This window comes from Lycium barbarum, chromosome 7 (assembly GCF_019175385.1).
Source record: "Lycium barbarum isolate Lr01 chromosome 7, ASM1917538v2, whole genome shotgun sequence".
Classification (NCBI taxonomy): Eukaryota; Viridiplantae; Streptophyta; class Magnoliopsida; order Solanales; family Solanaceae; genus Lycium; species Lycium barbarum.
The window spans coordinates 65,099,363-65,113,927 of record NC_083343.1 but is presented as its reverse complement, the minus strand read 5'-3'; the positions used below and the strand labels follow the sequence as shown (position 1 = coordinate 65,113,927).

At 37.3% G+C, this 14,565-nt stretch overlaps 2 protein-coding genes across 2 annotated transcripts; both read right to left on the bottom strand.

The window, feature by feature from the left end:
• Positions 1 to 6,068: 6,068 nt before the first annotated feature.
• On the bottom strand, positions 6,069 to 8,696 carry LOC132601513 (uncharacterized). Its single transcript, XM_060314593.1, has one exon. The coding sequence runs from the start codon at positions 8,694 to 8,696 to the stop codon at positions 6,069 to 6,071; it is 2,628 nt and encodes an 875-aa protein (XP_060170576.1).
• A 3,120-nt stretch (positions 8,697 to 11,816) lies between these two features.
• On the bottom strand, positions 11,817 to 13,115 carry LOC132601512 (uncharacterized). The gene has a single exon (XM_060314592.1). The coding sequence runs from the start codon at positions 13,113 to 13,115 to the stop codon at positions 11,817 to 11,819; it is 1,299 nt and encodes a 432-aa protein (XP_060170575.1).
• Positions 13,116 to 14,565: the final 1,450 nt, after the last annotated feature.

Here is a 14,565-nt window from a genome sequence, read left to right as displayed (position 1 = left end):
GGTGTTCCAAGTCACCTATGAATCCCTAATCAAAAGGAAATGACTCTATTTTTATTGGTCTACGAAAATAAAAGTACGGGTAAGGAATTCTGTTGACCGAGGGGAAGGTATGAGGCAGCCCTCGAGTCCCGTGGTTCTAGCACAGTCGCTTTATCAACTTGTGTTCGGCTTAAATTATTTATGGAAAAAATGTATTTATTAGCTATGCCTATGGTTTGCTAAAAATGTTAAACTTTTATTAATCTTAAATAAGACGCATAGTTGCGACCTCAGCTTCGACATACACGCGTCATGGCGTGTAAACGCGACCTCAACTTGCATACCACACCTAGAATTTTGAGCCTAATGAAAATATTATCTTTATACCTTGTATCCTTATATATGAGATGCGAGTCCAAAATACACTCAGGTGCAAATTAAACATGATCCATTACGTTGTTAACTAGGATTTTAATATATCTATTGATCAATATTTGAGAAAAGAGACCCTTTAACACCAAGGTAACATTTATTAGCTTAAATACTGCAAACCCTCCTAGTTGTGTTAGAAGAAAGAAAAAGAAAAAAAAGTTTTTACCATACCACAAACATGAGATTGAAAAATATAAGTACTAAAACTAAGCAAATTCTGAATGAACAGAATATTATGGAATCAACAAAAGGTCAATCCCTTTTACTCTAACTTTTATTAAGAGAATCATTTTTTACCTTTTACTTTTAAAAGACATCAGTAGTGCTCTATTATTATTATTATTATTATTATTATTATTATTATTATTATTATTATTATTATTATTATTATTAATAATAATAATAATAATAATAATAATAATAATAATTACAGTAACCACCTATTCAACTTGGAACACAAATCAATGATAAATCTAAATCTACTTTTTGTGCTAGCAGAATACGTTCCAAAGTTCATAATCTCGTTTTTTAATAAGTAAAGAAAATTGTTTAACAAAAAATAATACTCATAAAAAAACTAAAAAAAAAAATACTCATAACACAACTACGCTAACTAGCATGCCATTAAAGATTTTTGATGCAACAAAACAACTTTGAAGATTACTCCTGTTTGTACTTTAGCATCCTCGTAAGAAAAAATAGCAACAAACAAATAAAATAACATGATAGAAATATGAAATTGTACGTTGTAACTTTAATACTCTAATAGCAAAATATCAACTACAACATGCTTATTATTAGACTTTAAAAGTACTCCTACCATAACTGGTCAGACCATCAAAATAGGAAGGAAGCGTAGTGACATGTAAATAAATTTATTATAGCTAATCAAATGGAAAATATAATAGCTACTTCAGATCCTTCATAAATTGATGTAAATTTAGAAAAAAAAATTAACTTAAGCATGCAATAACAATCACATGTTATACCAACTTTATCCTAAATTTAACGATACAAGAATCGGAACATACTTTATGTTATAACATCGAAGAACAATAGGCGGCTAAACAAATTCGAAATTTGAGCAACCTCGTAACATTGAAATCAGGTCTCATATAATAGTGATATTAAATCATACAATGAAGATTGAGTGTTACCTTTGTGTAATATCTCGCTGAAAAACAGTAATATGAAGCTATAATATTCTACCGATTTCCCAGTTAGCAACGACTAACTTCAAGTCCACGAACTCAAAACCGCGAAACGGAAACCTCGAACTCCAACTTAATTTTCAAACAAAAACCTTTTCGAATACTGGTATTCTTTATCTCTTCTACTGCTTCTGATCTTTTTGTTTTTTTTTTTTTTTTTAACTCTCCGTTGCCTTTTTTTTTTCTTTCTACTCTCTGTTGCTTTTTTCTTTCTACTGTTTCTGATGCATCTTTTTTCCTCTCCGTTGCTTTTTTTCTTATTTATTCTTTTCTCTGTTGCTTTTTTTTTTTTTCTTTCTACTCTTTGTTGCTTTTTTTTTCTTTCTCCTCTCTGTTGCTTTCTTTTTTCTTTCTGTTTCTAATGTCTTTCTTTTACTCTCTGTTGTTCTATTTCTTCTTTTCCTACGTTGTTTTTCTGTGTTTTTTTCTTCTACTGTGTTGTGTGTGTATTTATATTTTGTGTGGGCTGCATCATGTGTGCATGTCGTGTGTGTGTGTGTGTGTGTGACATGGGAGGAGGATGTGAGGGAGTGGGAGAGTTGGGATAATTTTTGTTGAGAATTTTAAGGGAGGAGGTTTGAAGGGATTAGTTAGGATGAGGACGTGAGGGGTTTAGGGTAGTAGGTTATAGGGTTTGTTTTGGGTTTATCAGACATATGGTGTAGGGATTTTAGGATTAGTGGTAAAGTTATGTTAGGTTAGTATCTTTTAGTTATTTGGTCCTTTTTTAAAAAAAAATTAAAGTTAAATAATATAAAAATATAAGGATAAGAAAAATTAACTAATTATTTCTAAACCAATGAAATATAGCAAAAATTAAATATCTAGTTCATAGTAAAAGAATACTAAAATCCCTAGTTTATTTATTAAACCCAATTTAGAAGAAAACGTATTATTATTATTATTATTATTTATTATTATTTTTTATTTTTTTGCAAATTTCTTTTCTCTTAAAAATAAAAATGAAAATAAGATTTATTCTAAAATGTGACTCTATTTTTAAAGTTTTCAATTTTTAAAATAAAACTAACTAAAATTGACATAAAAATCAAAATATCTAATCTAGACCTAAAAGAAATATTTAAAATCTAAATAGGGTGTAAAACTTATGTCCGGTCAAAAATTAGGTGTTTACAGAATGTCCCTCTTTGCTTGGAAACATGAAGAGTTTTCAGGCAAAGATGTGAACACTGTGACTGATTTTTGACCTGACTATTATTTGAAAGGCGAAAAGAAATAAAAGGAAAGGATGTACCGAGTCTTGGTTTTGGATAGCCTACATATCCCGGGTTATAAGGGAATCAGGTCACGTGTAGTTCAGGTGGGTAAAAGGATGAAATGATGAGTTGGATGATCGAGTGAGGTCCCTTCGAGATTACGGTTCGTGGCTCATGTTATTACATTAAAGAAATGAAAAATACGACAAAAGAAGAAAGGAAATACAAGATCCTATTTACTCTACTTGTCTTGAATCTTCCTTTAGACCTTCACTTGGATCTTCAGTTATCACCTCACCTTCTTTCGGTGGGTACCTTGATCTCAAAGTATGATCTTGAAGTTAGAATTTGTGACTTGAACTTGCAACTTGGAGTGAATTGTTGATTATCTTCCAAGTGACAGTTCGCAGAATATTCTTGGATGCTTGTTTCTGGATTAGAGGCTGAGAAGATGAATCTTGAGATGTTGGGTTGCTTTATATGTCAAAGCCGACTCTAACTATCCTTACGATTGAGCATTCTTCTTATCTCTGACCAATGATGGAACTTCATTCTTGAATATCAATTCTGTGCTTCACGGGAGAATCTGCAAGCCATCAAAGACAAACAAAAACGAACAAAATTTTTCTGTCCCAGTTTGTACCAGGAAAATTTTGTGAGTGTTAGCAAAATCATGAACCACTTGGGACTGTATTCTGAGGTAGTCAACCTGAAATTTAAAAACATGACTTTATTTTGAGGTAGACGACCTGAGAAAAAAAAATGACTTTATTCGGAGGTGGTCAACCTAAAATTTAAAAACGTGACTGTATTCTGAGGTAGTCAACCTGGAATTTAAAGTACGTGACTGTATTTTGAGGTAGTCAACCTAAAATTTAAATACGTGACTGTATTCTGAGGTAGTCAACCTGGAATTTAAAATACGTGACTGTATTTTGAGGTAGTCAACCCAAAATTTAAATACGTGACTGTATTCTGAGGTAGTCAACCTGAAATTTAAAAACATGACTTTATTTTGAGGTAGTCAACCTGAAATTTAAACACGTGACTGTATTCTGAGGTAGTCAACCTGAAATTTAACAACCTGAAATTTAAAAACGTGATTGTATTCTGAGGTAGTCAACCTGAAATTTAAATACGTGACTGTATTCTGAGGTAGTCAACCTGAAATTTAAAAATGTGACTGTATTCTGAGGTAGTCAACCTGAAGTTTAAAGACGTGACTGTATTCTGAGGTAGTCAACCTGAAAATATGACTTTATTTGGAGGTAGTCAACCTAAAAAATATGACTTTATTGTGAGGCAGTCAACCTAAAAATATGACTTTATTTGGAGGCAGTCAACCTGAAATTTAAAACGTGACTTTATTCTGAGGTAGTCAACCTATGAAAATATGAGAAAAGCAGGGATTTTTGTTCCCTAAAATGCAACCACTAATAACATGATTATATGCATATCAAAGGAAAAACAAACATTTGAGAACTTTACTTTATAGCGTTCATCATCATTTTTTTTAATAACAGTTTTTTCCTAAATTTCTTCGCCCCTGTTTTCAACAAAGAAAAATTTGTTAGTCTTAAAATGGTGGTCGGTTTGTGGCCTTCACTCGCTGTGGAAATTGTCTTAGAGCCCATCCCACTTTACGAAAAACGAGGCTGATAGTGATCGACCAAATTGCTTAGTAACTATCTTTGCTTGCGAGAGACCATGATCTTTCAATGCTCACCTTGACTATTTTGTACCCCGTATCATTTTACGTATGTGGTGTAATCGATCTTATTCTTAGAGCGAATTTTTGTTGTGGTGATCCTTCACCCTAGTACCTCGAAATAATGCTTTGCTTTTTCGGGCAATTCACTTTCCTGGATAGATCACGAATGGATTTATGCCGTTGCCGATGCGGTGCGTGCCCAATAGTCATTGCTCTGTACCGCTAGGAAACTATAGTCAATTTTGCAGCCTTTTCTTTGCTCTTGAATTTGACTCAAGATTATACCGAAAGGGACTCAGAGAACAATACTAGAGATAAGGAGAAGAAAATGACAAAATAAAAAATAAAAGGAGTTATGTTTAAACAAAAAGGTGTCCCTTTCGGGGAAAGAGGGAAGAGACTTATCTGGAGGTATATGCCGACTTCAATGAATCATGACATGCATTTTGGACTGGATGCTTGATCCGTCTGAGCTGTCTAAATCTCAAAATATGGTACCTTTCAATCCAAAACCGAGCTTTCTACGTAGATCGTGTTCATGCCAGAATAGAAGAAACTCATTCGATCAATGGTTCCCTATGCAGGTCTTTACCAACTGACCTTTCTCAACTTACAATCATCTTATAGTGCCCTTGAGGGTTTTCACCAATAAGACTCTCTCATTTTTTTTTTAACTTACAATCGTCTTATAGTGCCTGTGAGGGTTTTCACCAATAAGACTCTCTCATTTTTTTTTTGAACTCATTATTGCCTTATAGTGCCCGTAAGGGTTTTCACTAGTCAGACTCCCTCATTTTTTCTTTCCTCGTTTACATTCAAATAAAGCGTTGTATACAACACCAAAGTCGTGGCACGCTGATTTGGCATTCTCAAAGATCGATTAGAAGGTCTTAAAGGGGAAAAGCAAAAGAATCATAGATTGAATTACAACTTTGGAACCTTTTTATGAAATAAAAATAAAAAAAATAATATAAAAAAAATAATAAAATAAAAATAATAATAAAAAAAATGTCCCAGTTTCTTCGAATACTAGGGAAATATGATTTTTATTTTTTGGTGGGACCGAACCCCGAAATAGGCCTATGTATCCATTTAGGAATCAGGTCGAACGTAGTTCAAAAAACACATTTTTTTTGTGGTTTTGTTTTTTTTTTTGTTTTTTTGTTTTTGTTTTTGTTTTTGTTTTTGTTTTTTTTTGTTTTTTTTTTGGTGGGCTACATTAGTTCCAAAGAGGGGAAAACAAAGAAAATGTGAATAAAGCTCAAAGGGGCTAGAAAAGGGTGACCGGTGTTTGGATAGTGAGAACGATAGCCTTTCGTCATCCGGAACTGAAAATGCCAAGTACCATAGCGTCGAAGTGAAAACATATCAAACATAATATCTTTTGACTGAGTCTGTGTTAATGGCTATGTCAGTCACCTTTCCCTCTATATCGGACAACCGCAAAGCTCCCTTTGACAACACCTGTTTGATAACATAAGGGCCCTGCCAATTTGGGGCGAATTTTCCCCTCGCTTCTTATTGGTGCGGAAGGATGCGTTTCATAACAAGTTGTCCCACCTCAAAATGTCTTGGATGCACCTTCTTGTTGTAAGCGCGAGCCATCCTTTGCTGGTATAACTGGCCAAAACAAACTGCTGTCAACCGCTTTTCATCGATTAACGATAATTGGTCTAGTCTAGACTTGACCCATTCAGTGTAATCAATCTCTGCTTCAACAATGATTCGAAGAGAGGGGATCTCTACTTTTGCTGGTATGACCGCCTCAGTTCCATAAACCAATAAGTAAGGAGTTGCGCCAACAGACGTGCGGATAGTCGTGCGGTACCCTAAAAGAGCAAAAGGCAATTTCTCTTGCCATTGCCTGGATCCTTGTATCATCTTCCTGAGGATCTTTTTGATGTTTTTGTTTGCAGCTTCAACAGCTCCATTGGCTTTAGGTCGATAAGGGGTAGAGTTGTGATGCACAATTTTAAACTGCTCACATACCTCCTTGATGAGATGACTATTAAGGTTGGCTGCATTGTCCGTGATAATGGTCTTTGGTATACCAAAACGACATATGATGTTAGAGTGAATAAAGTCTACCACCACTTTCTTGGTGACTGATTTGAACGTAACAGCTTCTACCCATTTGGTGAAGTAGTCAATGGCAACTAGAATGAATCTGTGCCCATTAGAAACTTTTGGCTCAATTGGCCCAATAACATCTATCCCCCAAGCTACAAAAGGCCAAGGAGCAGACATAGGGTGCAACTCCGACGGGGGAGAATGAATTTTGTCATTGTGAATTTGGCATTGATGACACTTGCGAACAAAGCGAAAACAATATCGCTCCATGGTAAGCCAATAGTATCCTGCTCGAAGAATCTTCTTTGGTAGAACATAATCGTTCATGTGCGGGCCACATACTCCGGAGTGCACTTCATTCATGATCATTTCAGCTTCTTGGGTATTCACACATCTCAACAAATTCAAATTCGGGGTCCTTTTGTATAAGATCTCCCCTCTCAGAAAGAAACCATTGGAAAGTCGCCTGATAGTTCTTTTTTGATCTCCATCGGCATGTATTGGATATTGTTTTGTTTTTAAGTATCTTTTGATATCGTGATACCATGGCTCACCATCTGGCTCTACTTCAATTGTATTGCAATAACCATGTTGATCCCTAATCTGAATCTCCAACGGATTAATGTAAGCATTGTCTGGGTATGGAAGCATTGAGGCTAAAGTGGCTAAAGCATCAACCAACTCATTGTGAAATCTGGGAATATGTCTGAACTTGATCGACTTAAACCTTTTGATAAGGTCTTCCAAACATTGTTTGTACGGAATGAGCTTGATATCTCGAGTTTCCCATTCACCCTGAGCCTGCCGAATAAGTAAGTCAGAATCTCCCAAAACTTTTAACTCGTGTGCATCCAGATGTATTGCCATGTTTAAACCCATTATGCAAGCTTCATAATCCGCTGTATTATTGGTACAAAAGAAGCGAAGTCGTGCCGTGGCGGGATAATGATTCCCCATTGGTGAAATGAGAATTGCCCCAATCCCGACACCTTTAATGTTGACCGCTCCATCAAAGTATAATTTCCATACGTGACTGTCATCGCGAACTTCCTCCTCAACTGAATTAATCTCTTCGTCAGGAAAGTAAGTATTCAAAGGCTCATACTCATCGTCAACTGGGTTTTCTGCCAAATGATCGGCCAATGCTTGTGCTTTTATAGCAGTGCGGGTGACATAGACAATGTCGAACTCCGTAAGTAAAATCTGCCACTTTGTTAACCTTCCACTCGACATAGGTTTCTGAAAGATATACTTCAAAGGATCCATTCGAGATATGAGGTGAGTCGTATAGGATGAAAGATAGTGCTTCAGTTTCTGGGCGACCCAAGTCAAAGCACAACACGTTCTTTCAAAAAATGTGTATTTTACCTCATAGCTTGTGAACTTCTTGCTCAAATAATAGATCGTTTGTTCCTTCTTGCCTGTGGCATCATGTTGTCCTAGAACGCAACCAAAGGAATTATCCATCACTGATAGATACAAAAACAAAGGCCTACCCGGTTCTGGCGGGACAAGCACTGGAGGGTTAGACAAATATTCCTTAATTTTATCAAAAGCCTCTTGACACTCGTCTGTCCACTTGACAGCGGCATCCTTCTTCAACAGCTTGAATATGGGCTCACATGTAGTGGTGAGCTGAGCGATGAACCTACTGATATAGTTCAACCTACTAAGAAGACTTATGACTTCAGTTCTGTTCTTTGGTGGCGGTAATTCCCGAATGGCCTTTATCTTGGAAGGGTCTAATTCAATTCCTCGCCGACTAACTATAAACCCTAGAAGTTTCCCAGATGGAACTCCAAATGCACACTTGGCTGGATTGCGCTTGAGGTTGTATTTGCGCAATCTTTCAAAGAACTTTCTCAGATCACGCACATGGTCAGCTTGAGTTTTGGACTTAATGATCACATCATCGACGTATACTTCGATTTCTTTATTCATCATGTCGTGCAAAATAGTAGTCATAGCTCTCATGTAAGTTGCCCCTGCGTTCTTCAAACCAAATGGCATAACCCTGTAACAGTAAGTACCCCATGGGGTGGTGAAGGCGGTCTTTTCTGCATCCTCTTCATCCATCAAAATTTGGTGATACCCAGCATAACAATCCACAAAAGATTGAATCTCGTGTTTGGCACAATTGTCAACAAGAATGTGGATGTTAGGCAAAGGAAAGTTTTCCTTTGGACTGGCTTTGTCCAAATCTCTATAATCAACTCAAACTCTGGTTTTCCCATCCTTCTTTGGTACGGGCACAACATTTGCCAGCCATGTAGTAAATCGGACGACCCTGATCACATTTGCACTCAATTGCTTCATGATTTCCTCTTTAATCTTATCACTCACCTCTTTCTTAAATTTTCTTTGCTTTTGTTGGACTGGTGGAAAATCAGGGTATGTAGGAAGTTTGTGCACTACCAGATCAACGCTCAAACCCGGAATGTCATCATAAGACCAAGCAAACACATCTTTATATTCAAACAAAACCTGGATTATGTCATCTCTGGTCTTTTGTTCGGCATGAATGCTTACCTTTGTTTCTCTAGTTTCATGAGAAGTTCCCAAATTAATTTCCTCGGTTTCATTTAGATTAGGCTTAGGCTTATTCTCAAATTGATCCAGTTCCCTTTTTATTTCTTCAAAATCCTCTTCTTCATCATATTCATCGACCTCTTGATTCATTATTTCGAGATTAGACAACTCTTTAAGATCTGGACGTGAATTCCGCATGCATGTCATGTTATTAAAGCCGGCGTTAACGAAAATGGAATGAAAATTAAATAACAAAATTAGGGAAAATGAGAAGATAGAATTGACTAAGAAACTGGAACTTCATTTTATTGAATTGGAAAGGATAGAAGGGTTAACATTAGAGCATAGAAACTAAACTATTTGGATTACCACCCAGAGAATAATCCAAATATAGAAAAACAACAGCAAAATAAACTACCAAGACTCCTTATTTGTGGGGAGAGGAGTAGCTTCCCAGTTGGCGAGCTTGACTTCTGGGCCAATACGTTGCACATCTACATGACTAGGGCCTTCACCAATCGGAACCATGTTTACTCCATAGAACATTTCTTTGAGACCTTGACATATTTCGTCCACGTCATCTTGGACAGACACGTCTTTACTCTCTTCAAAACGTGACCTAGTAAAAGACTTAGCAATATGGGGAACGGGCTTTGGCAATTTCCAAACCTTATTTTTCTGCTCTTTTGCCCATTTTCTGTCAGCATTAGTTGGCCTAAAACCCAAACTAAAAGTATCTTGATTACCAAATGGAGAGATAGGGTCAACAATTCCTTGCAATGACACCCCCAAACCCTTTCCTGGCTCATAACCATTTTGCAGCATTTGTGTAGCCACCATGACTGAAGTAGAGGATAGACGAGGCTCTAAGATAGGCTTCCCTTCCATAAACTGATCAGCTGCCACTATTTCAAAGGTCTGAAATATGAGGGGTTCACAACCTTCCTTGGCCTCAACACATGGGACAGAAGGGTCTCCATATATTGAAAGCTCATCTTCACCGTGAACAATAATTTCTTGTTTCTCATATTCAAACTTGACCACTTGGTGTAAAGTAGATGGCACCGCTGCATGGATCCATGGCCTTCCTAAAAGCAAGTTGTAGGAAGTGTCCATGTCTATAACTTGGAATGTGATCCCAAAATCAACAGGTCCAATTTTTAAAGTAAGATCAATCTCACCAATGGTGTCTCTTTTTGCGCCATCGAAAGCTCGAACACACACATTGTTAGTACGAATTCTATCTCTGCTGATTTTCAAACTCTGCAAAGTAGAGAGGGTGCAGATGTCCACACTCGAGCCTCCATCAATCATGACTCTTTTCACATAATGTTCTTCACATTTGACAGTTAAATGCAAAGCCTTATTATGTCCAGCTCCTTCCACATGCAACTCATCGTCGGTGAAAGTGATTCTATTCACCTCAAATATTCTATTGGCCATCTTTTCCAGGTGAGTTACAGTTGTTTTGTCTGAAACATGTGCCTCATTTAGAATTCTAATCAATGCTTGACAGTGCTCTTTAGAATGTATGAGCAAAGATAGCAATGAAATCTGAGCAGGAGTTTTTCTCAACTGATCAACAATAGAGTAATCCTGGACTTTCATCTTCTTCATGAACTCTTCAGCTTCTTCTTCAGTGATGGGTTTTTTCACCGGAAATTGGCTATCCCTGGCTTGTTTGGCTCTCCTTAGTTCTTCTGGAGCATAACACCTTCCAGAACGCGTTAAGCCACCGGTTTCGTCTATTTCTTCAACAATCTCCTTGCCTTTGTAAGTCACAGTGGTTTTGTTGTAGTTCCACGGGACAGTTTTCATGTTTGTCACTGGAATTTGTGTCGTGTGCTTTATCACAATTGGTTTTGTCATCTTTCCTAAACCGTTATGGTTTTGACCAAACCTAGGAAAACCACTAGGAACATATAATTTTGGTCCAGTTACTAATGTCTCTTTTTTCTTTGTGGCTCCAGGAACATACAATATCAACTTCCCCGAGCCTTTGAGATTTGCATTAGAACTTGCACCTTTTACACACAACGGTGCTTCTTGTGCAGACTTTGTCACCATACCCAACCCTTCTTTTAAGGTGTCAATTTCCATTATTGTTTTGCCTGTTTGATTTTATTCCTTATCGTCACAGATCATCCCAACAACATGAGCATTGTTGTGAGGAGGAAGTGGGTTGTTGGTGACATTCGGAGCCTCTTCGTCATGTATTACAATTGCTTTGTCATCAATTAGCTTCTCAATGGCTCTCTTCAAAGTAAAACAATTTTCTGTGCTATGACCCTGAGCATTAGAATGATACTCGCACCTGACAGTGGGGTCAAAACCTCTTGTATTTGGGTTGACATTATACGACATGATAGGTTCAATCAAACCCAATTGTATCGATTTCCGCAACAGGCTTGTGTATGATTCTCCAATTGGGGTGAAATTTTCCCTCTGTCTTTGTTCTCTTACATAATCAGTCTTAGGACGTGGATTATAAGGTGCTTGAAAATTTTGTTGTTGGGGACGAAAGCCTTGTGAAGCAGGCGCCCTCCATTGTTGGCGTTGAGGAGGTCGGGCATATGCCTGGGTATTGAAAACCGTATATTGGGGTGGAGCAATTGAGTAGTGGGGATCCTGATGCGGATAAAAATGTTGAGGTGAGTTGGATTTTCCTCATAAGATTTGGTGGTTAGTCCCCCTTTGAGCAGCACTGGACCCTGATGCCATCATGGATCCTTCCTCTTTCTTTTTTCGATTTCCAAAACCACCAGACCCATTTTGAATTGCTTGGGTGGTAGCCTTGAGTGCTACCTGACTCACAATTTTGCCGGACTTGATGCCATTTTCAACCATTTCCCCAACTTTAATTGCTTCTGCGAATGTCTTTCCCACTGTGGAAAGCAAGTAGTGGAAGTAATCAGGTTCTTGTGCCTGGAGGAAAACATCAATCATTTCCGACTCCTTCATCGGCGGTTTGACCCTGGCAGCTTGTTCCCTCCACTTGATAGCATATTCTCTAAACCTCTCGGTAGGATTTTTTCTTATACTGGCGAGAGAAGTGCGATCAGGCACAATATCAATGTTATACTGAAATTTTCGAACAAAATCTCCTGCCATGTCATCCCATGTAGGCCAATTAGAAATATCTTGATCGATGAACCATTCTGAGGCAATTCCCACTAGACTTTCTCCAAAATATGCCATGAGTAATTCTTCCTTACTCCCTGCCCATCTTAGTTGATTACAATACTTCTTCAAGTGTTGTACGGGGTCGCCGTGACCATCGTACTTCTCAAACTTCGGAGTCTTAAAACCAAGGGGCAAATGAACATTGGGGAACATGCACAAATCTCTGAATGAGACGCTTTTTGGACCTCCTAATCCTTGCATATTCCTCACACTCTGCTCTAGACTCTTCATTTTTCTAGCCATTTCTTCTTGTCCCTCATTCTTAGCAGTTTTCTCGATCTCGACGGGGGAACTATACTGCTGAAAGGGGTTATACGAGTCTGGGACTTTATAAGTCAATTCTGGAGAATAATATTGATCGTGGTGACCTTTAGATGGAGGCTCATTATTGGAATTCTGTACCAATGTTGGTTGAGGGATTGTAGTATTTTGTACAGTGGGGATGAAAAGTGGGTTATTTCTGAAGGGTGCATTTGGAGGGCGCACAGTGGAAGTTCCAGAAGTGTTTGATATGTTAACATGTGGACCAAATCCAGGAGGAAAAAGTGGATCACTTGTCGGGGTTTCAATGGGAATTGACATAGTCACATCCGGGAATCCAGGGATTGAAGATGGTGGAGCTTTCCCATTCATCCAAGCCTGGTACATGTCAGCCATATGTTGTCTCAACATCCTTACTTCCTCTGCTGATGCTGATTCATGTTGAACCATCTGACCTCGAGATTCATCACCGTCTGACTCATTTCCATCCTTATGGGACATTATCCCCTTGCTTTTGGACATTGTGTTATATTCGTGAGGAGCCAGTTCAACCACAAACCAACCACCTTATCTTTGAGACGAGAACAAACAAGTTAAGGTTTAGCATTTTGCAGATATTAATCACACGTTGTATGCCATGCACCTAAATTATTTTCCATCTAATATGAGCATCAGAAGGCTTTCATGTTTCATCCCGGCTTTTAGGTGAATTCATTTCTCATTTTATTTATTTATTTATTCCTCTTTCGGTGATTTTGAAGTATTTTGATCGAACCCATTAAGGGGTGCCTACGTATCATGTTAAACATGAATCAGATCATTACGTAGTTCATGAAAAAGAACAAATTTGGATTTTTTGAATCAACTAAAAATATTTTAATTGACTTTCCAATTAGTATTTTTCAGTATAAAGACGTAAAGGAAAATAACCAAAAAGAAAGGCACCATAGACTCGAAAAGACTAAATCGGGACTAGAATATCCAAAACAAACTAAAAATAAAGACTCGAAAAGAGTGAGTCTCAAAATACAACTACTGAACTAGAACTCCTAATAATTATAACTAAACTTCAATCTTGAGAAATCCTCAATCTTGCATGTGAACTAATGCATATCTGCTCACGGTGCTTCTTGTTATATCCCGTATTTTTAAACGTCAGATTAATTGCTGAGGTGGGACCCACACATCGAGATTTTTTTGGGACATCTGAAAATTCATATGAATCACATATGAGAAGTTAAACACAACTCAAGAAGGACCCTTGGGCCAAATCAAAGTGGAAGTCCTCCAAACGAATATTTTTAAGAAAACATTTTCGGGTGATCTGACTTCAAGGGGCAAAAACGGTATTATAAGTTTGGAATTTGGAAAAGTATCAAGATATAGAAGTTGTAGATAATTGAATTAGCTTTCCAACCATAGGTCGTAGGTTCCCAGGTGACGTCGGTACAAGGAGATATGAACGTTTTAAGGTCGAAAGGTCAGTGGGCTAGGCCCAATTCGGGACCAACCGGGTTGGCCCAAAAAAAATCAAAAAATAATAATAAGGCCCAAATTTGTGAGGGATGGCCGGCCAACATGGCCCAAGCCCATGATTTTATTAATTATCCATGTGATAATTAATATAAAGGATCAATTAATGAGTCATATCTCATTAGAAACTTCAAGAACACTTGAGAAAAAAGGAAAGAAGGAGAAATCTTCAAGGCCATTTCGGCCAAGTGCAAAAATTGACAAGAAAATTGACAAAAATTTCTTCAAAAATTATTTTCTACCAATTAAAGGATTCCTAGCAAGGTGGAGTGGTCTTTGGAGCAAGAAAAATTCATATTCTAGCAAGTTGCAAGACTTAGCTAAGTGAAAGATCAAGGAAGAAGGTAAGAACTTATTCTTTACATGTTATGGATATTTTTGCATGTTGTAGTGTGCAAAAGTGAGTGAAATTCATGAATAGCAAGAATATAGTTGTGTG